The sequence below is a fragment of the Narcine bancroftii genome, chromosome 5, assembly GCF_036971445.1.
Source record: "Narcine bancroftii isolate sNarBan1 chromosome 5, sNarBan1.hap1, whole genome shotgun sequence".
In the NCBI taxonomy this organism is placed as follows: Eukaryota; Metazoa; Chordata; class Chondrichthyes; order Torpediniformes; family Narcinidae; genus Narcine; species Narcine bancroftii.
In genome coordinates, this window is record NC_091473.1 from 111,563,530 (window position 1) to 111,585,285 (window position 21,756).

The window sequence follows — 21,756 nt, forward strand, 5'->3', positions numbered from 1 at the left end:
TCCTCCTCCCAAGCCACCCCCCCACCACACCCCCCTCATCCATTTTAGGTATACAATCTAGGTTGCATTAAGCCAGTCAGACAATGTTGTCATTCAACAAAAATACACCAGAAATTCTACTGAGTCCATTCTTTTCTTTCCTTCTCCTTCCATCAACTTAGGTAATGTTTGTCCCCGGTAGGTTTTCGCTATTGTATTTAATGTAAGGCTCCCATACTTGTTCGAATATTTCAATATTATTTCTTAACCTATATGTTATTTTTTCTAATGGAATACATTTATTCATTTAAATTTAGTAGTTTCTTCCTTTTAATTTGGTTATGTATTCCATTAATATTTAAAGTCATATAGTTCAGCGTAGCCCTTTTATATTTTGTTTATCTTCTCTTTCCGTTTATCCATCATTACCTTTCCTCCTTTTCCATTTCTGTTTTCTTATTTTCAACTCTTTATAAGACAACATTCCTACAACATCCAACATTTTCCTTATTCTCCTATTTCTATCTTCTTTATCCCCAATCTCCGCTTCCCCTCCTGAGTTGTCCTTTATCCCTTATCGGACAACCACATCTCCCCTCTCCATTTGGATTTGCGAATCCACTCACAAGCGTCAACTGATTTTGCAGTGACCGCTATTTCCCCCCCACCCAGCCCCCCCAGAAAAGATTTCACTTTTCATGTCACAAAGGTCACTCTTTTAATTCCCTCCTTATTCTCTCTATTCCATTACCTTCCCTTATTAATTCTTGTCTATACTATCTATATTTTCCTCTAAGTACAGATACATTCATGTATGCTCATTGTCTCTATTCACTCTTATACCTCTTTACCCGCATACATATCAATCGTGATCATTTTTACTCTCATTACCCGTCTTCATCCCTCAGTCTATTTTTGTCTTTACCCACATACATATCAATCGTGTTCATTTTAACTCTCATTACCCGTATTCCTCCCTCAGTCTATTTTTGTAATTGTTCTGCAAATTTTCGTGCTTCTTCTGGATCCGAGAATAGTCTGTTTTGTTGTCCTGGAATAAATATTTTCAATACCGCTGGATGCTTTAGTATAAATTTATACCCTTTCTTCCATAAAATCGCCTTTGCTGTATTGAACTCTTTTCTCTTCTTTAGGAGTTCAAAACTTATATCTGGATAAATGAAGATTTTTTGCCCTTTATACTCCAGTGGTTTGTTGCCCTCTCTTACTTTTTCCATTGTCTTCTCTAGTACCTTTTCTCTTGTAGTATATCTTAGGAATTTTACTACAATAGATCTTGGTTTTTGTTGTGGTTGTGGTTTAGAGGCCAATACTCTATGTGCCCTTTCTATTTCCATTTCTTGCTGTAGTTCTGGACATCCTAGGGTCTTAGGGATCCACTCTTTTATAAACTCCCTCATATTCTTGCCTTCTTCATCTTCCTTAAGGCCCACTATCTTTATGTTATTTCTTCTGTTATAATTTTCCATTGTATCTATTTTTTGAGCTAGTAGTTCTTGTGTCTCTTTAGTTTTTTTTATTAGATTCCTCCAATTTCTTTTTTAAGTCTTCTACCTCCATTTCTGCTGCTACTGCCCGCTCTTCCATCTTGTCCATTTTCTTTCCCATTTCTGTTAAGGTCATCTCCATTTTATTCATTTTCTCTTCTGTGTTGTTTATTCTTTTTCTTAAATCATTAAATTCCTGTGTTTGCCATTCTTTAAATGACTCCATGTATCCCTTAATAAGAGAAAGTACCTCCTTTATCTTGCCTTTCTTTTCTTCTTCTATTTCTCTGTACTCTTCCTCTTCCTCTGGGTTGGCCATCTGTTGTTTCTTTGTTGCCCTTTCCTTCTCTTCTTTCTTGTTTCTATTGTCTTCTGTGGTCTCTTCTTGCTGCAGGTGTTCTGCAGCTGTCGTTGCCGGCTGTGGAGATCGACTCCCCAGCTGGTCCCCCCTCCCATCGGTGTGTTTTTTTTCATGCGCGGTTGCGCACTTTTACTCGGCTCAGCGAGCCATTTTTGTAGTCCATTATTTACCGACCTGAGGGAGCGGGTTTCTCTCTCCGCAGCGGGCCTCTTCGGACAGGTAAGGCCTTCACCTTTTTCCTCCGTTGTCTTCTCTTCCTCTCTTCTTACCGTTGATTTTGATTTTTCTTTTTTTGTCACCATCTTCTTTCCACCTTTATACTCACTTTTCTGTAACTTTTATTTCTGTTCCTTTGTGTTTTCCTTTGTTTTTCCCGACTTTTCTGGAGAGGGCTGGAGTTCACCGTCCGGCCACTACTCCTTCACGTGACTCCTCTCAAGACTGGTGTCCTTGATGTCACAGGCCGACCTCACAACCATCTGGAGTTTTTTCCTGACCTGATCTTTGGCACCTGCACACCAGACAGTGATCCATCTAGACTCTTGTGGATCGCTCATGGAAAAGATGATTCTCTTGCACTGATTTAACTGTATTTTTCTCTATACAGTGCACTTTGTATCTTTTCTCAAAACCATGCACTCATCGACTTAGTGTAGCCACACATCCGCGCTTTTGTTTTCTTATTTCTCTAACGGCTGTACTAAAGAATGGGTTAACTTGTCTGGATAGCATGCAAACTGAACCTTTTCACTCCATCTCAGTACATGTGACAATAAAAAACTGGGAACATGCCAGTGCTTTGAGATGCATGCTGTAAATAGTCTCAGAAGCACATGAGGACAGGTTTACTGCTGTCTTATTGACCATGACTTTTGTGCCAACTTTAAAATTTTGATACACAAATATTCTTGCTTTGATGTCCAAAAGCTGCACTGCCTCATAAAAATGGTGGCAAATTTCTTCAACATTTCTCATCACTAACTGGTCCCATCTTTTCCATGGCCCAGAGATGGATCTTTTATCAGATGGCAATGCTTCACAATATGAAAAGATTGCAAGAGGATCTTTGTTTTGTGGAAGTCGTAACACTCTCTCCAATCCTTCAGAGAACAAGTCAACAATGACTTTGAACCCAGGTTCAAATCCAAGTGCATTCACCAAGCATCATCTGCTCACTGCTGCTCAATGACCAAGATTAGATGCGGCCTTAGTTCTGCATGGAAACAAACAACTTATCCTGAGATTAGCTCCACCCCAGGGCCTTGCTTAAATGCCTCCTCTCAATAGGCTGAGACTCACTCCAAGAATTCACTGAATGGATTCTGTTCACAAGGGCATGGTTTTGTTAACCAACAAATCCACTAATGATTTGATCTCAGGGTGAACTGACATCAAGTGAAGCTGCAACATCATCCCAATATTTTCTCAATCTTTCCTTGCCTCTGACCTTCACATTACAGCAGAAGAGGGAGAAGAGAGAGATGCAGGTGGAAGTAAATGATGGGTCTGCACAGATAACATGCAGCATTCTCAACACAGTATGTCTTATTGATAAAGTTATGAACTCTTCAAATAAATATGCTTCTTTCCTTTTTTAAAATGTTCCTTACAACCTCTGATAACCTTCCTGTGGATTGCCAGGGTCGAATACAGTTCATAATACTTTGCCATTTTTGATTATGTCGAGTGAAAGAGGAAAATCTCTGCTAAACATAAATTTTGGTCAAGTCTACAAACATTCTCAGCTGTCATTCAGAATTTGTTATTGTTAGTATATTTGCAACTGAAATATTTCTGATTCGTAGCAGTATTATGTTTGTATTTATTCATCAATATAATTCCTTCACCATAGAAAATTTACTCTGAAGTTTACAATCTTGAGTTTTGTTTTGTTTAAACCAGCATGATGTGTTTACATTAATACTCTCTTACTAATTTTTTAGTTTGTCGGTTTGGAAGGATGAAGGACAACTTGTGGTGAAAGTCTAGAGGCAAAGTTAAAAAAACATATATACATTTCATGTTAACTATTTAAAGGCTCAGAAACCACCAAAAAATAATCACAAGATATAAGAGCAGAAGTTGGCCCATCGAGTTTGTTCCACCATTCTAATCAAGTCCTCATCCATCCTCCCACTCAGCCCCACTCCCCGGCTTTCTCCCTGAAACCATTGATACCCCATTCAAATGCCTGTCAATCTCTACCTTAAATATACCCAATGATCTCGTTTCCACAGCTGCCTGTGGTAACAAGTTCCAGCGACTCATGACCCTTGGACTCTTACATTTTTCCGCATCTCTGTTTTAAAATTTCACCCTTTTATTCTGAAATTGTGCCCTCTTGTCCTAGACTCCCCTACTATGGGAAACATCATTGCCACATCTACTCAATCTGGGAAACATCATTGTCACATCTACTCTGTCCAGGCCTTCCAACATTCAAAATGCCTCTATGAGATCCTTCATCATCCTTCTGCACTCCAACGAGTACACTCTGAGAGCCGACAATCATCCCTCATATACTAAGCCTTTTATTCCTGGTATCATTCAAGTAAAATGCATCATTCAAAACACACTAGGGGTTGTAGGTCAATTTGATGTAATTTGGCAGCATGGGCTCATGGGCCAAAATTATCTGTTACCATGTTTTATGTCTAAATTTTAAAAATTAATTAAATCTTCTCTTAACCCTTTCCAACGTCTTTTCTCAAATAAGGCTCCCAAAACCGTACACAGTGAGGTCTCACCAGTGCCTGAAAGAATCTCAACATTACATCCCTGCTCTTATATGCTATTCCCCAAGAAAATGAATGCCAACATTGCATTCGCCTTCTTCACCAACAACTCATCCTGGAGGCTAATCGTGAAGCACCATGCACAAGGACTCCCAAGTCCCTTTGTACTTCCCTTTCTCCCCATTAGTCTACTCTTTTATTCCTTCTACCAAAATGTATGATCGTACACTTTCCAATACTATATTTCATCTGTCACCTCTTTGCCCATCCTCCTAATCTATCCAAGTTTCAGTGCAGCCTTTCTGTATCCTCAGAGCCTTCTGCCCTGCCACCTATTTTGGTATTTTCTGCAAATGTAGCCACAAAGCCAAATCATTGATATACAATGTAAAAGGAAGTAGTCCCAACACCAACCCCTGCGGAACACCACTGGTATCCAGTAGCCAACCAGAATCAGATCCCTTTATTCCACCCTCCGTTTCCTGCCAATCAGCCAATGGTAGTATCCTTCTTATCTCATTTAACGGCTTCATGTTTCTCTGCATTAAAATCAAAGGAAATACAATTATAAATTACATTTTTGGTTCCATTTTTCTATGTTACTGGCTCATTTTACTTCTTCCTCATCAGCATCACAATCTTTAAAGGGCTAATTCTTCATACTGTATCATTCGACAGATACAAGTCGTCATCTGTTAGCTTAGTCAATGTTAAATAGTGGCTATTTCACCACTTAAAGGATAGTAGCAAAACAAAATCCTGCTATCAGCTCGGTTTGAATTTTGCAGCAGGAAGTTACTGAACAACAGGATCCAAGGTGGTATTTTCTTGCCCAAGGCCTTTGTGTACCAACTGCTGTCACTTTATTCATACCAGCGACGACCATACAAGCTTGAACTCCTTGCTCCAGGACTCAAAGATGGACGCCGGCTTCACATAGCAGATTTGAACCACAATCTGCTAAGTATCAAAATTAACTGCACCATTTTCTTTCACTGTTTTCTCATCCTCGCACATGCAAGACTGCTGTGGTTTACCAAAAACTATTTTAGCATTAGGTGTGCTTTGACAAATCAGTTGAAAATATTTTCATATTTTTAAGAAACTATATGCTTTCATCGTCATGTGTTTTCAATTAATCTGAGCCTTTATGATAAACACCAGTCAAAAGCCATCTATTTTTCCAGCATTTACTTTCTCTGTTGTGTAGGTTTCATCATGCAAATTTGGTATTACTTCTGCAGTCAGGTGAATCATTCATTCCCAAACGTGGCAACATTTCCTATGTGTATGAAACAGGCTCATTATGCCACGGCTTTCTGTCAGCATGATCTTCTCTCATTTAACAATGAAATCCATTTGATGCTTCAAAGCATTCCACATTTATCTGACATATTTACTTGAATTTACAAAGTTGGATCCTTTTGAGGCCTCCCCATGAAATAAATCAGAGACACGTTTTAACATAGTCTTATCTTCAGATTCCCAATCCCTATCTCTTATTGATTTTTCAAAATCTTAAGGCAGCAGCACCTAATAGCATTTCATCTATCATTTTAGAAATTAAATTAACCTGCTTAAGGTGAACTTGTAGAGTCCACACAAAATCTTGATGCACTCAAAAATATAAAAGAAAATTAAACTTCTTTTTTTCTGTGGCACATTCCATAATTGCACTGTACAAATTTATTGTTATTGAAATTAATAAAAATATTTTAAAAAGAAAATTACACTTATTGCTAACATGCAAGATTGACTGTGATCAATTGCTATTGCTTCAAAATACTTACACTGCCTTTGTACATGCACCATATGACACTTCTGGTACCAAATACAGGTAAACCCTGTTTTACAAATGTTCACTTTACGAAAATTTTCTTTTCCAAAGAAATCAGTGTTCATTTTCACAAAGAAATTATAATAGTAACAAAAATTGCCTCCATTGTAGTCAAAGGGTCTTCACTTTACGAATTTTTGGTTTACAAATGGTTTCTCAGGAATGCTCTATTTTCGTAAAGCGCAGTGTTGAAGTCACCCAGCAGATTTTACACATTTTAGATCTGATCAACATTCTTCTGCAGCATTTCCCATTACCTGCTCTTTGAAAAAGGGACCAAAGGATCGATATCAAGCAATTTCTGTTGTTTGTGCAGTCACATTTGCATCACTACAGTAATTCTTCAATTTTTGAAAACAAATGTTCATGGAAAGAATTTTGTTAAATTTTCTTAAAATGCAAATAGTGGATGGTTTTCCCAAAATTATGTCAATTTTTTTTAGTGTAACGAGTGGACAATGCACTCATTCTCCTGAATTGTGCAATGCAGACAGTGAAAGGCCAAGGGTGTCAGAAAGCAATACCTTTCTCACAGGATCACAATCCATTTGTACCACCTATCTGATACTCTGCAATTGCTCCAGTATCCAGCACCTACGGAGATCATGGATACTGCACATGCAAATTTTTCAGTTGACTGAGACATACTTTTACAATGTCTAACTAATACACATGCATTAAAAATACAGTTTCAAAAAAAAAGGCAGTACAAAAAGTATTTTGAAAAAAAAATCAGTATTGTAGTCCTTAAGTATGTAAAGTTCACTTTAATCAGACAATTCCTATAAGTTACAAAATTTTAATTTAAATTCAAACCCCGGTCGCTATGCTAATCTAACCATGCCGCCGAAGTAACCCACACCCCCCTCCCCCAATCCCTTCCCCCTGAATTACAGATAAAGCCTTACATAACAATAATAAAGATAAGGACTTTTACTAGGCAGAAATAGGGAGACACTTTGGGAGAGTCACCCCAGAGGCAAGCGGCATCAGCCAGCACTCCATCTTGGGTGCCACCATTGCATTCAAGTACAACTTTATTCAAAATAACTGCTGCAGGCGAGGCACAACCAGGATGCTCTGCTGGTAGAATGTTTGCTCCCATCTTCACCAAAGGGATGTGTGTTGCTTCAGAGAACATTTGCAATTTTAAACTTTTATTTAAATTTTTACTCATTCTTATTTATGTTCATTATTATTTATTTATGTTTTTTGTGGGAGTTTTTGGTCAGTTGGTTGAGTTGCCAGTTGCTTGAATTCCAGATACAGTTCTGAGGATTTAACTGTATTTTCCTGGGGTACTTTAATCGCATCTCCAAAATACCAGAACTCAACCAACAAAAACAATAAGAGCTTCAGGTTCATGAAAACCCCATCCCTCCAAATCACACACAGTCCTGACTATTACTTCATAATTCCAAAGTTTAAATCCTCAAATCCTTTGTCAATTTGCTCTCGACATGCATCTGCATCAGAAGGACTGCAGCATTGCTTGGTAAATATTTAAGTTTTCAATGTCTCTATGTAATTTTACAGCACCTTTGGCTGTGTAAATGTTGCTGAAGTTAATTGAAAGCTTTGTGTAACGTGAAAAGGTAGTTTTTTTTAAATCAGCATTTCATTTTTCAGCATCACTTTTTCCAACCACAAGGTGGCAGTTTTATGTCATTCCTCAACACTATCAAAGTAACAAACAGAATAGATACAGTACATTTCCACTTATCGGAAGTTCTGAATACTGAAATAATCCAACAACCAAACTTTTTTGCGGCACTGACAAGACGTCACAAGTTGGGGGGAAAAATTATCACCATGTGGGGCCCAAGTCCACGATGCCGTCGGGTGGGCCGGGGACACGCAGTGTGGCGTTGGAAGACGCACCTGCGCAGTCCCTGGTCTTACCGGGCATGCGCGGTGCCTCAAGGGTTCGGGAGCTATTGGACCGTGTGTGGGCTGTGGGAGAGCCTGAGCAGCAGCGTCCCGACGTGGTCAGGGTGCCGTCATCGGGTGTTCAAACCCGCAGCTGTACGGGAAGAGGACCAACGACATTTGTATACTGAGCAGCATACAGGAAAAAATGGAGGTGGAGACCAGAGAAGGTAGGCCTCAAAAGGAGGTACTGGAATCTGAAATGGAGTCTTTGTGTGCTGTTTTGGAAGGGATTGCTTATCAAATGGATAATATGTTTAAACCAATGACTCGAGGATTTTTGGAAGTGACAACTAAAATGAATACTATGTCTGAAGATATGACAGTAGTCAAGAGTGATGTCAATAAGTGTATCAAATCAATGGATACAGTGCAAGATAATTTTAAGAAAATTGAAGCAGCTTTTCTTGAATGTAAAAATCAAGTTGAACGTAATAGGGAAAAAATGGAGCAAGTGGAAGATTATTTTGTCGATTAGGGAATTCAGAAGAAAGAATTATTGAAGAAAATTGATTCACTGGAAAACTAAAGTTGGAGGAATAATGTGAAAATAGTGGGTCTTCCAGAAGATATTGAAGGTTCTGATCCAATAAAAATTTTTAAGAAATAGATTCCCAAGATGTTGGGCAAGGAGTTTTTTTCAGAAGGCCTAGAGTTGAAGCAGCCACATAGAGCGTTACGGAAGAAACCGCTACTGGGACAACCGCCATGGGTGGTTTTAATTAGTTGTTTGAAATATCAGGACAGAGAGATGATACTATGGCTGGCGGTGCAGAAGGCACGACAAAGTCAAACTCCAGTGATGATTCAAAATAATAAGAGTATTTTTCTATGTAGATTTGAGTCGGGAGATTATTAGGCGACGCCAAGAATTTAATTCAGCTAAAGAAGTATTGTGGCGGAAGGGTTACAAATTTGCTTTTTGTTACCCTGCAGTTTTAAAAGTCTTTTATGGTCATTTTCAATCTCAATTTTTTGAGAATGATCATGATGCATTAATTTTTGCCAATTCATTACCGGATTTGTGAGGAAACGGTCGATCTTCACCGCCGTCACCTAAAAGAAGGGCAAATGGGAATGGGAAGAATGGGAAACATGGAAAGAATGGAAAGAAAGAAGTGTTAACTCAAAGTCTTATTGATATTGAAAACCTGGAACAATCATCAGGATTGGAGTCAGTGGGTTGAATATATTTACTGTATTTGATTGTGTTGAATTGAATAATGAATGTATTTCTGGCTGGGGGGGGGGGGAATGGTACTGAAATCTTTGATAGTCATCTGCCACTAGTGGGGCTTACCACACCCAGTTTTTTAGGGTGTTACCACCTTTGGGTAGTTTTTTTGGGGGGCTAAATAATATTTTTTTTAATCTATTTTTCTTTATTTTTTTGATATTTAGGGGAGGAATTGTGATTTTAAGACATTATAAGGGGAGTGATATTTTGTAGTGAGTGATTATATTGTTAATTTGTAGGGATGTCTAATTTGAAATTTGCAACTTTCAATGTCCAGGGATTAAATAATCTGATTAAGTGGAAACGAGTTTTGGCTTGTATTAAGAAAATGAAAATTGATATTGCTTTTTTGCAAGAAACACATTTGACCAAATTACAATCTATGGAAGGAAATGCTGGGAAGGTTTTAAGGGTGAATTGTAAAATTTTTGCTGAATCTTGGACTTTGCTAAATGTTTATGCACCTAACGTAGACGATGAGCGTTTTATTTCCGAAGCTTTTCTGTTGTTAAACCAGGCTAAAGAAAATATTTTAGTTGGGGGGAGACTTTAATTGAGTTTTGGATCCTTTATTAGACAGATCTCTGAAAAGTATAAAGAATGGCAATACAAACTGGGGCTTTGATGAAAGACTTAAATTTGGTGGATATTTGGAGAAGAGTTAATCCTACGGAGAAGGATTTTTTCCTTTTATTCATCTTGACATGATTCATTTTCCAGAATAGATTTCTTTTTAGTATCTGCACACTTCCAAGGAAGAATATTACAGGTGGAGTATAAAAGTACGGTTATATCGGATCATTCTTTATTATTTTTCTCTTGTGTAAGTTCAGAAGTGGTACATACATCTTATAGATGGAGATTTAATACAATGTTGTTGAAAAAAACCAGAGTTTGTTACTTTTGTTAAAGAACAGATTACTTTGTTCTTGGCTGATAATGCTAATTCTGTACACAGTCGTTTTGTATTATGGGATGCATTGAAAGCTTATTTAAGAGGGCAGATCATTAGTTATACTACTAAAGTTACGAAACAATGTATGGCAGAGAATTTAGAGCTGGAGAAACAAATTGCTGAGTTGGAGAAGGAATTTCAGAAAGATGTGACAGAAGATTTAAAAAGTGGCTTCGGCTAAATTTGAAATTACGTTATAGAAAGACCTTCGTTAACTTTAATTGGTCGAGTAAATTGTATCAAGATGAATATTTTTCCTTGAATTCAATATTTATTTCAATCAATACTGTGTTCTCTTTCAAAGGGATTTTTTCAGGATTTGAATAAAGTTGTGAGAGAACTTTTATGGAAAGGAAAATTACCACGGGTAGCATTATATAAACTTACTTGGAAGTATGTACTAGGTGGACTTCAGTTAACAGCCCAGTTGAAATTTATTAGTAGATTGATGGATTTGGACCAACCTCCAAGTTGGGCAAAAGTGGAGATGGCTTGCATTTCTGAAGTTGAGGTGCATCAATTTATATTTCGATGGAATATAAATTTGTTGCGGGAATATAATATGCCGATATTAAAGCTTCTATTAAAGGTATGAACTAAAAAAAATAAGATCTTAGCATCAAAAGGTAAATTGTCAATTTTAACCCCATTATAATAATAAGCTTATTCCTTTTTCAATGTTTAATAATCATTTAAAGAGTTGGGATTCTAAGAATTGTTTTGAAGGAGGACAGTTTCTTTCCTTCAATCAATTGAGGGAACGTTTCGATATTGCTGAAAACTATAGCTTTGGTGAAAGATATTTATGGTAGAGAGGTGATTTTACCTGTATTGATGAAATTTGAATCTTTGATTTCTTCTATACCAAAAAAGGGTTATATTTCTGTTATAAATGTTATAACAGAATGTTACAACATTTCTGTTGTAAATGTTACAAGATAATATGGATAAAACGGAATGGGAGAAGTCCAAGCTTAAATGAGAAAATGATTTAGCTTTTGTTTTTCCTGAAGACTATTTATTGGGCAGATGTGTGCTACGATAGTGTAACTAAATTGAAGAATGGACGATATGGAATGGTTAATTATAATTGTTTTACATCAGTTATATTCAACTCCTGAGAAATAGGAAAAAATATGGATTTAGTAATTCAGATTTTTGTTTTAGATGTGGTGTATGTACTGGTACTTTTTTACATGCTGTTTGGTCTTGTGTTCATGTACAACCATTTTGGGAAGAAATTAGGTTAATTTTGGAAAAATTATATAATATTAAGTTGCCATTAAACCCATCTATTTTTTTTTAATGGGTTACATGGTTCCTTTAAAGGGATTAGGGATGGATAAGTTTCAAACTGTAGCTCGAAAATGTGTAGCTATTACATGGAAGGATAATACAGCGATTAGTATGATGCGATGGCATAATAAATTGAAAGCTTGTATTGTTATGGAAAAATTTATATACAACCTGCATGATAATTATTCCTTTTTCGTTAATAAGTGGCTACCGTATTTGGAATATATGCAGCTAGATGTACTTTGATGTATTATATATTTTTAACTTTTTTAGCTCTCCTTAAGAGAGCTGCCTGATGGGGTGGGAGGGTGAGAGGGCTATTGTTTTTTTGGGGTTTTTTGTTTGCTTATGTGTTTGTTTTTCTTTTTTATATAAAATTATTTATACTGGATTATATTCTGTTTCTGTTAATGATCTTTAAATAAATAAAGTTTTCAAAATCTACCCACATTATAAATGGAGTCAATTAATTACAATATCTAGGTAATGTAAAATGTTAATTTTTAATAAATAATAGATCCTGGCAAGTCCATTATTTAACCAAGTTATTTAGGATGTTCAGAAAATTGTTTTCATTGTCCAAATAGCTTTTGTTTTCCTGTTTTGAGGTTCATTACTTTTTTGTTCATCAGCTGTTCCAATTCCCCACCTCCCCCCCCCCCCCCCCGCCATCACACCACCACCTCCTACACAGCTTTCCCCATGTTCTTGATTTTGGATCAGAAATATTTTATTTCAAATTGTACCAAGTTAAATCATACAGAAAAAAGTTTCACAACTTGTACACTAAATATTAAAAATCTTATTTTAAAAAAATGCAAATTTAAAATCTGTAAAACCTGTGGTTAGAGATAAGACTGAGTGGATGAATTTTTAATTTAAAGAAAACAAAATTAAAACATACATGGTACCGCCTAACAAATTATTTTACAACAGTGTCCTCAAAAGCAATTTGGACCTACCATGCCAGCAGTAAGAGAAGGAGCAGACTGCCCGAATGCCTGATTTCTCATTCGCACCAAATTGGAGCTTTCTGCAGAAAAGCGACATGATGATGGTCCAGATCCACTGGGAAGTGGTAGCAAATGTTTACCTGGTTCAAACAAAAACAAAGCTTAATGCAGAGAGCAATAAACCATGAGGTCATTTGATTTGATATTCAGTGCTTTTCTAAGTTTATTATTGCTCAAAAGAGACAAAAATACCTTATCATGAAATGTCCTGCACTTTCTTGTTTGACCTCTACATTCTCTGCTATTGTTAACTCACTGAATTTCATACAATTATGGCCAATGTTTATCATTTCCAATTCATTTCTTGGCCTCCTGGACATTATGGGCTTCTTTCTTTTTCCTCATCATTTAACTCACAATCTTGTACCTTTTTGTATACATTTATAAAAAAGACATTTGGTATCAACAAGTTGAATGGAAAATTGTATTGGAAATATGTAGAATAGTTAATGAAGTCCATTATTACATGTAGAAGAGAAACTGGAGACAAGGGGGAAGAAAAGAGATATTTTCCTTCCCTCTGCCGAGCATTAGATGACATTCTGTCCCAAAAAATGTTTTCATAGCAGTAGATCACTCATTTCAATTTGTTCCTAACAACTTCATATCAGATTTTATTCATCTTCATCTCGGCTTCCTTCAAATACTAAGAACCAAACACTTGGTAATGTGCATTATGGAAGTAGATAAAATAAATAATATCCTGAGGTAAGGTGCTTAATTAAGAGAGATTACCCTAACTGTTCTGAAAATACAAATTAATTTCTGGTGCCAAAAGATCAATAATGTGAAACAATGCTAAACCAGGGTTTCAAAAAGATACCGCTCTTCTTTTTATGCACAAAATACATTAATATAAAAAACAATCAACAGTATATGTTGATTAAAGTCATCAATTAATTTGCAACAGATGGAAAACAAGATTTTTCAATCGCAATGAATCGAGCGCATCCAAACACAATTTGCACAAAATCAATACTAACAAACTGACTACAGACTGCTGGCAAACCAGCTAGGTCTCATCATGGATATATTGCAAAATAATATTGAAGCTATCAATATTAATGTCCCCAATGTACATGATGGAAAGGCCCTTTATTACTCGAATCACAAAAACAAGCCCTTTGGACAGCTCTTCCAGGGTACAAAAACCAACACAAATCAGAACCAAAAATACACATTTTCTGGGATCTGCAAGTTCCTAAATAGGTTTGAGATAGGATTGATGTGGAAAGAGGTTTTCTTTTGAGGGGACTCTCAGACTTGGGTCAGTCTTTAAGAATCAAGAGTCGCCCACTCAAAGACAGAGGAGAATCATCTTTTTTCCTCTTCAGAGGGTCCAGTGTCTTTGAAGCATTTGCTTTAGGGTAAATAAGAGGATGAAAAGTTACTCACAATCAGACCAGACATGATCAAATTAAATGGCAGAGCACCCAATTCCTGCTTCTAATTCAAATATTCATATGGGACAATAATGGCTCCAGAAAATAACCATGATAAAAGTCTACATACACAACAGGCTACAATCCAAAGGGAAAATTGAACTTCAACCTTTCAGTTGTAATATTTTGATAAAGTAACTAGTTACAAGTTCCATTTTGAACTGAAAGATTCAGTTATGAGCTGCAAAGCTATTGGAAGTATCTGAACTAACATTGGATTTGGAAGGAGATACCATATATACTCGTGTATATCGTCAAGTTTTGGAATCTAATTTGGGACTCCATAGCCCCTTTAGGATGGGAATTCCAGATTCCTTACCGAAGAGGGATTGAAACAGGTGAGAAAAATCATGCTTGCGATACTCAGCAAATCAGACATCATCTGTGCAGACAGAACCACAGAATTAATGTTTCAGGTGAATGACATTACATCTGAACGAGAAAAGCAAACTAGCATGTTTTTACTTTGTAGAGAGGCGATAGCCAAGACAGGAAGGAATAGATCCCCTCAGGGACTTCAGAAGTAAGGGAAAGGGTACAATAATATTCTGGAATATGTGTACCTGGAATAAGAAACACTAGAACATTAGTGTGCATAAATCCTCAGAGTTGAACAAGATGTATCCCAGGATGCATAAGAGAAGACTGCTGGGGCTCTGACAGATTTTTTGCATCTTCATTAACCATGAGTGAGGTGCCAGAAGACAAGATAGATAATATTGTCCCCTTGTTCAAAATAGTAGTAGCAATGAGCCTGGAAACAACAGAACAGTAAGACCTCCAACAATGCCAGCCAAGTTGTTGGGAGGATATCCGAGGGGAGGGAGGTGGGGGCAGGATTTATGCTCCCATGGAAATGCTGAGACAGATTAGAAAGACTCAGCATGTATTCATACAGGGGTGATCATACCTCACAATGAGTTTTTATTCTGCAGAGGCAACCAAGGAAATTGATGAAATCAGGATGATAGATATTGTAAAACTTTTGACAAAGTCCCGTGTGGCAAGTGATTCCAGAGATTAAAGCACAAGGGATCTCAGCTATGTTAGTGGAATGGATCCAAAATTGGCTCAGTCATGATGGATGGTTTTCTGACTGGAAATCTGTAACAAGTGGCGTACCGCAGGGATCAATACTGGGACCTTTGTATGTATATGCACTTTTATATAGATACTGTATATATTCACAGATGGATAAATAAATGATTTGAATAAGAATGTGGAAGGTATGATTAGTAAGTCTGCAGATCACACAAAAATTGATAGTCTTGACAACAGTAAAGATTTTCTCAGGAGACAGCAGGTTGCAGATCCATTGGAATATTGGGTGAAGTGGTGGCAAATGGAAATTAATCCAGAAAAACAGATCATGTACTTTGGCATGTCAAATTCTAGTAGAAAAAGAGAGTAATTGGCAAGCACCGTAGGAGATTTGATGAACAGAGACACCTTGGATTTATGACCATAGCTCATTGAAAGTGCAAACGCAGGTGGATAGGGTAGTGCAAAAAGGCATTTGATTGACATTGAATTGGGTTATCATATTGCAACTGCACACAACATTGGTCAGACTGCATTTCATTATGATGGACATTTCTGATCAGCGTAACCTTGAATGGGACATGATAGCAAACGAGAGTGCAGAAGAGATTTACCAGTACGTTGCCCAGAATGGACGTCTGTAGTTATAAGGAGAGATTAGACAGGCTGGATTTATTCTCAGTGGAGCCCAGTAGGTTGAGGGATGATCTTATAAAAGATTACAAAATTATGAGGGGCACAGGTTGAATATTTACAAATATTTGGAGGTACAGAGATGTATTTACAAATATTTGGAGGTACAGGGATTGATAGGGAGTAATCAGCATGGTTTTGTCAGGGGTAGATCATGCTTGACAAACCTGATTGAGTTCTTCGAGGGGGTTACAAAAAAGGTTGATGAAGGGAAAGCTGTGGATGTTGTCTATTTGGACTTTAGTAAAGCTTTTGACAAAGTTCCCCACAGGAGGTTAGGAAAAAAAGGTGGAGGCATTAGGTATAAATAAGGAGGTAGTGAAATGGATTCAGCAATGGTTGGATGGGAGGTGTCAGAGAGTATTGGTAGAAAATTGTTTGTCCAATTGGAGGCCGGTGACTAGTGGAGTTCCTCAGGGATCGGTCCTGGGTCCACTATTGTTTGTTATATATATTAAATATCTGGAAGTAGGGGTGGAGAATTGGATAAGCAAGTTTGCGGATGATACAAAGATTGGCGGTGTTGTGGACAGTGAGGAAGATTACCATAGATTAAAAGGTGATTTAGAAGGCTGGAGGTGTGGGCTGAGAAATGGCTGATGGAATTTAATACAGATAAGGCTGATACTTAGGTAGATGGTGTGGTGAAAAAGGCATTTAGAATGTTGGCCTTCATAAATCGGAGTATTGAATTCAAGAGTAGGGAGGTTATGATGAAATTGTACAAGGGATTGGTGAGGCCAAATTTGGAGTACTGAGTACAATTTTGGTCACCAAATTATAGGAAAGATATAAACAAAATAGAGAGAGTACAGAGAAGGTTCACAAGACTGTTGACAGGATTTCAAGGTTTGAATTACAGGGAAAGGTTGTGCAGATTAGGGCTTTTTTCTCTGGAGCGTAGAAGATTGAGAGGGGACTTGATAGAGGTGTTTAAGATTTTAAAAGGGACAGACAGAGTAAATGTGGATAGGCTTTTTCAATTAAGAGTGGGGGAGATTCAAACTAGAGGGTATAGTTTAAGATTGAAGGGGGAAAATTATAAGGGGAACATAAGGGGAAATTTCTTTACGCCAAGGGTGGTGGGGATGTGGAATGAGCTTCCGACAGACGTGGTTGAGGGGGGATCATTGGTTACATTTAAGGATAGACTGGATCGTTACATGGAGAGGAGAGGACTGGAGGGGTATGGACCAGGTGCTGGTCAGTGGGACTAGGAGGGTGGGAATTTGTTACGGCATGGACTAGTAGGGCCGAACTGGCCTGTTCTGTGCTGTAAGTGGTTATTTGGTTATAGATAGAATCTTATTCCCAGGCCATTAGTTTAAGATGGGTGGAGAGAAATTTAAAAGTGATTTTCTACACAGAGGACAGTGAATAATTGCAACAAGCTGCCAGAAAAGCTGGTGAATACAGACAAATTACAATATTTAAAAGTAATTTATTTAGAAAACTCATTGCTTTCTACCCCTTTCCTATTGTGGACAATAGGATTAGTGTAGAGAGGCAACACAATAGCATGTGTATGCACATTCTGTATCGTATTTTTCTACAATTCAATGATTGGATGATTCAATCAATCTCTTTACTCACTTTTCAAGGCTCCATTCCCCCCTTAGGTAGGGAATCCAAACGATCACCTTTAGCTAGCTTGTTTTTACTCCATATAAACCCTATCTGTGACAGATGTCATTCTGAGGTGGCTATACTCTATACTGAAAAAATTTTGCAAAGATATTTTTGATATTATTTCGGCAGTTTTGCTGATTAACCTACAACCTCACCCTATTACTGCACTTTTTGAACAACCAGTTTTGGACTGGGATACTTCTCTGCTTCAGCTTTTTGTGTGATTGCCTTTGTTAATTTAATAGCCAGGAGATCCATTCTACTCAAATGGAAAGACCCTGAACCATCTACTACGTTATAATGGTTTTCCCAAACTATAGCATGTTTAAATTTAGTTAAAAAAAAGAAGTGGCACTGTTGACTCTTCAGTTAAATTTAAAGAAAAATGGAGGCCATTTAGTCAACATTTTCATATGATGTTAAATTGGTCCTTTTCGAACCCTTTTCAACATTTTTTTTGTGAGTGTAGAGCAGCAGAATTAACCACAAAATAATTGTTTAATTGCTGAAACATAGTCGCCCAGCTTTTGCTTTCTTTTTTGTTTTGTTTCTTAATTAGGGGGATGTTTTCGTAATAAAATTTGATTCCTTTTCATGTTTGGCCTTTAAGAGATTGGGAGCCTCAGTTTACATATATTGCTTGATGTCTGTGTTTGTACATGTTAACTGCTGTCTTTGTATCATTCTTACATTTATTAATCTGAAACTTAATAAAAAGATTGAAAAGAAAGTAAAGAAATTTATTCTCATTTGACATGTGGACACGAAAAATTACTACCAACTACTCCTGAATACAGATCTAATCTGACATTAATATTACCAGTGATACTGAAAATGAGCTTGGCAATTCACTTTTACATTTGTTTCTCTTTCCGTGCTCAAATATATTTGTTGTTTATGGTTTATCACTCAGTGTTGCAGAAAGATCAGTATTTGAAGAACCAACAAGGAAACAAATCTATTTCAGATCACAATCTTGCTTATTGATTGAAATGAGAGAAGAATGCATAACCGATCCAAAATTTGCTCATGATACAGAGGAGAGCGACTATGACATGCGAGGAGGATTCAGGGAGGCTATGAGAGGAAATAGATAGTTTATGGGTAAAGATACAACTTCTGAATTTATTTGGTTTTTGTTATCTACTTTGATAGAAATTATATTATTTTCCCCAAAAAAGCAGAAGGAGGTTAAAACATTCTGATGTTCAAATGGACAGAAGTATCATTAAAGCTAAAACATAGATACGATAGGTTTCCGATTATCCGAAACGTTCAGGACCAGACTTGGTTATCCGGCTTTTTCAGATAACTGAGAAATGGCTCAAAGCAGCCCAGTAGCATCAGCAGAAAACTTGTATCCACAGTTAAACAACAACAAACAGCAACACAAGTTTTTTCAAGCATGAAATAGTATTTAATTCTTACAAAAAAAATAATGTCAGAGCCCCCCTTGAGCAGTCAGGTAAAATTTTGCCCTTGCAGCTATATCTTTGAATGGTGCACAAGAGCTTTGTTGATTCAAAATGGCGCTAACAGCACATCAGAGCTCCACTTGAGCAAGTGGGTTAAAAAAAATTCAATTTGTAAAAACTCAAATCAACATATATAGGCCCTCCAATTTTAAAAAAAAATCACAAATTAAAAACTAAGAAAAAAGTTTTTTAAAAAAATTTAAAAACAATTTAAAAAATCATTCCCCCCCCCCAAAAAAAACTACCAAAAGGTAGTAATCCCCTAAATAAAAATTGGGTGTGGATCACCCACCAGTGGCTGATGACTAGTAAAGAACTTAGTGCAAATCTCTCCCTCCCCAGCCAAACAGTCAGCAACATCCAAGTATCATAATAACAAAAGAAAAAATAAGAAAATACTTCTTTTCATCCAAAAGATTCAAGTCTCAAAGATCCCATTTCGGAAAGAGGTAGACTCTTTCCATTCCCATTTTTCCCATTTCTGCAATTTCTTCCGTTTCTAGAACTACCAAATTTTTCTTTAGGAGATAATGGTGAGCTACGTCTTTGTCCTCTTATATCCGGCAATGAGTCAGCAAAAATCATTGCTTCACAATCAGTTTCAAAACACCGAAATTGATAGTCTCCATAAAAGACCTTCAACACTGCAGGGTAATAAAAAGTAGACTTATAACCTTTCGCCACAAAAGTTCTTTAACTGGAGTAAATCGACGTCGATGTTGAATGACATCTTGACTCAGATCAGGATAAAAAAACTCTACCATTCTGAATCAATAGTGGGGTTTGTCGTTGTCTCGCATTTTGTACTGCAAGTCGAAATATTGCTTCTCTATCCAAATAACTCAGACATCGAATTATTACCAGTCTTGGGGGTTGACCAGCTGAGGGTATTCTTCTTAAAGCTCTATGGGCTCTTTCCAGTGCCAATCCCCCAGAGAAAAATTCTTGCCCTAATATTTGCGGAATCCAGTCTTTAAAGAAATGAAGAGGGTCTTGTCCTTCTATACCTTCTGGCAAACCAACAATTTTCACATTATTCCTTCTCCTTTGATTTTCCAAATAATCAGTTTTTCTTTCTAACTCCTTCTCACGATCTCCTAATTCTATAACTCATTTTTCCACCTTCATCACTTTTTCTGTGTGGCAAGATGGCATAGAGTCTAGACATGCAATCTCAACCTCTCTGGCCAGACTTTTAAATACCCGTTTTTTTAACCCTTTGTTTCCAAGTTTAAACTTTTTAAATTTTAGTTTAAAGAATTAAGGAATTATTATGGCCACTAATGGTAAAAATACTAAATCTCAAGTTCAAAGGAAAATACATTTTCGAAGTGCTGAAGATTTGGGGCCGAGACGACTTGAAACAGCCCCAGGCTCAATTTCTTCATTGCCTAAATCCCAAGGATCGCCTGTGGAGGCTGAAAAGGAAATGCATCAGGCAGCATTACAATCTGAAGAAGTAGTTTTTCTTCGCGAATGGATGAGAAGGCAACAAGATGCGGGGGAGAACAGCGGCGACTCCCTGAAGAAGTCGGGATCCCGTCGTTGGGAGTCCAGACCCGCAGTAAACATTTTAAAATGCCTTTTGTTGAATTGCAGCAGGTACTGCAGTTACCTTGTTCTGCCACCATGTCAGAGAGAGCAGAGCTGAGATTTACGAATTCACAATGTATGCAATTAAATGCAGTTATTCAACCTTTGTTGACATCTCTAATGAATGAGATGGTTCAAATGAATGCTGGTATAAGTTCAGAATTAAATATGGTTAAGACACGTGTGGATGCATCTTTTGAAGAATTTAAAAAATTTCAGACTGCTTTTTTGGACTGTAAACAAGTGACTTCTAACACAAAAAATTCAATTTGTGATGTCATGTCATTGCCGAAAAAAAATTTTTGATAACTGAGAATTTCAGTAAAATGGTTTTTAGATCATTGGAAATGTACTGTACAACCAATAATTACAAAGGTAAGTGGTATATTAACCTTTAATGCATGACATGAATACTTTATGCAATTATATTGAATCATTATGAGATTACACCTGGATTTCTTTCCCCCAAGGAAGAATCTAAAGGGTGAGTGCAACAGTAGATTGATTCTTGGGATGAAGGCAAGATTATCCTGACAGACAAAAAAAAAAGACTGTGCCCATATTCTCAAAAGCCTGAAACACGAAAGATGATCAAACAATGAGAAGCTGGAGGGACTCTGCAGGTCAGACCAAATCCTTGAAGGGAATAGCCAATAATGTTTCACATCAGGACCCAGAAAGATGAAACAGGTTTTCAGAGACCTTGCCAAGTTTGATTGAAGAGTGAATGGAAGAGTGCAAAAGAAAATTACCAGATTGACAGCTGGGATGATGAATTTGTTGTCTAAGAGTCTAAGCTCTCCAAGCTCTCACCTTCAGAAGAGTGAGACGTGTTCTCAGTAAAATATACAGAATTCCTAAGAAGCACAACGTGGCTGTTGCAGTATTGATTCTTCCTTTGACTGGGATGCCTTGAACCAAGAAATATTCCAAATTAAGATGTGGACTGTTCAGGACAGATGACGAGAAATTTCTTCTGACATTTTGGAAGTCAATGCCCCAGAAGGCAATGACAGTTCAATCACCAAGTATA

At 37.1% G+C, this 21,756-nt stretch overlaps 1 protein-coding gene across 3 annotated transcripts in view; it reads right to left on the minus strand.

The window, feature by feature from the left end:
• mast2 (microtubule associated serine/threonine kinase 2) overlaps window positions 1-21,756 on the minus strand; it is a 416,446-nt gene that overhangs the window by 357,349 nt on the left and 37,341 nt on the right. Inside the window, exons 1-3 of one of the 3 annotated variants that reach the window (XM_069938762.1) lie at window positions 21,537-21,610; window positions 12,800-12,930; window positions 9,367-9,405 (exon numbers count right to left, since the gene is read on the minus strand). In XM_069938762.1, the coding sequence (XP_069794863.1) occupies window positions 9,367-9,405; window positions 12,800-12,850 (90 nt within the window). In that variant the 5' untranslated portion in view covers window positions 12,851-12,930; window positions 21,537-21,610. Of the gene's footprint in view, window positions 1-9,366; window positions 9,406-12,799; window positions 12,931-21,536; window positions 21,611-21,756 lie in introns of those variants that run through there. The other 2 variants (XM_069938759.1, XM_069938760.1) reach the window with 2 other exon arrangements.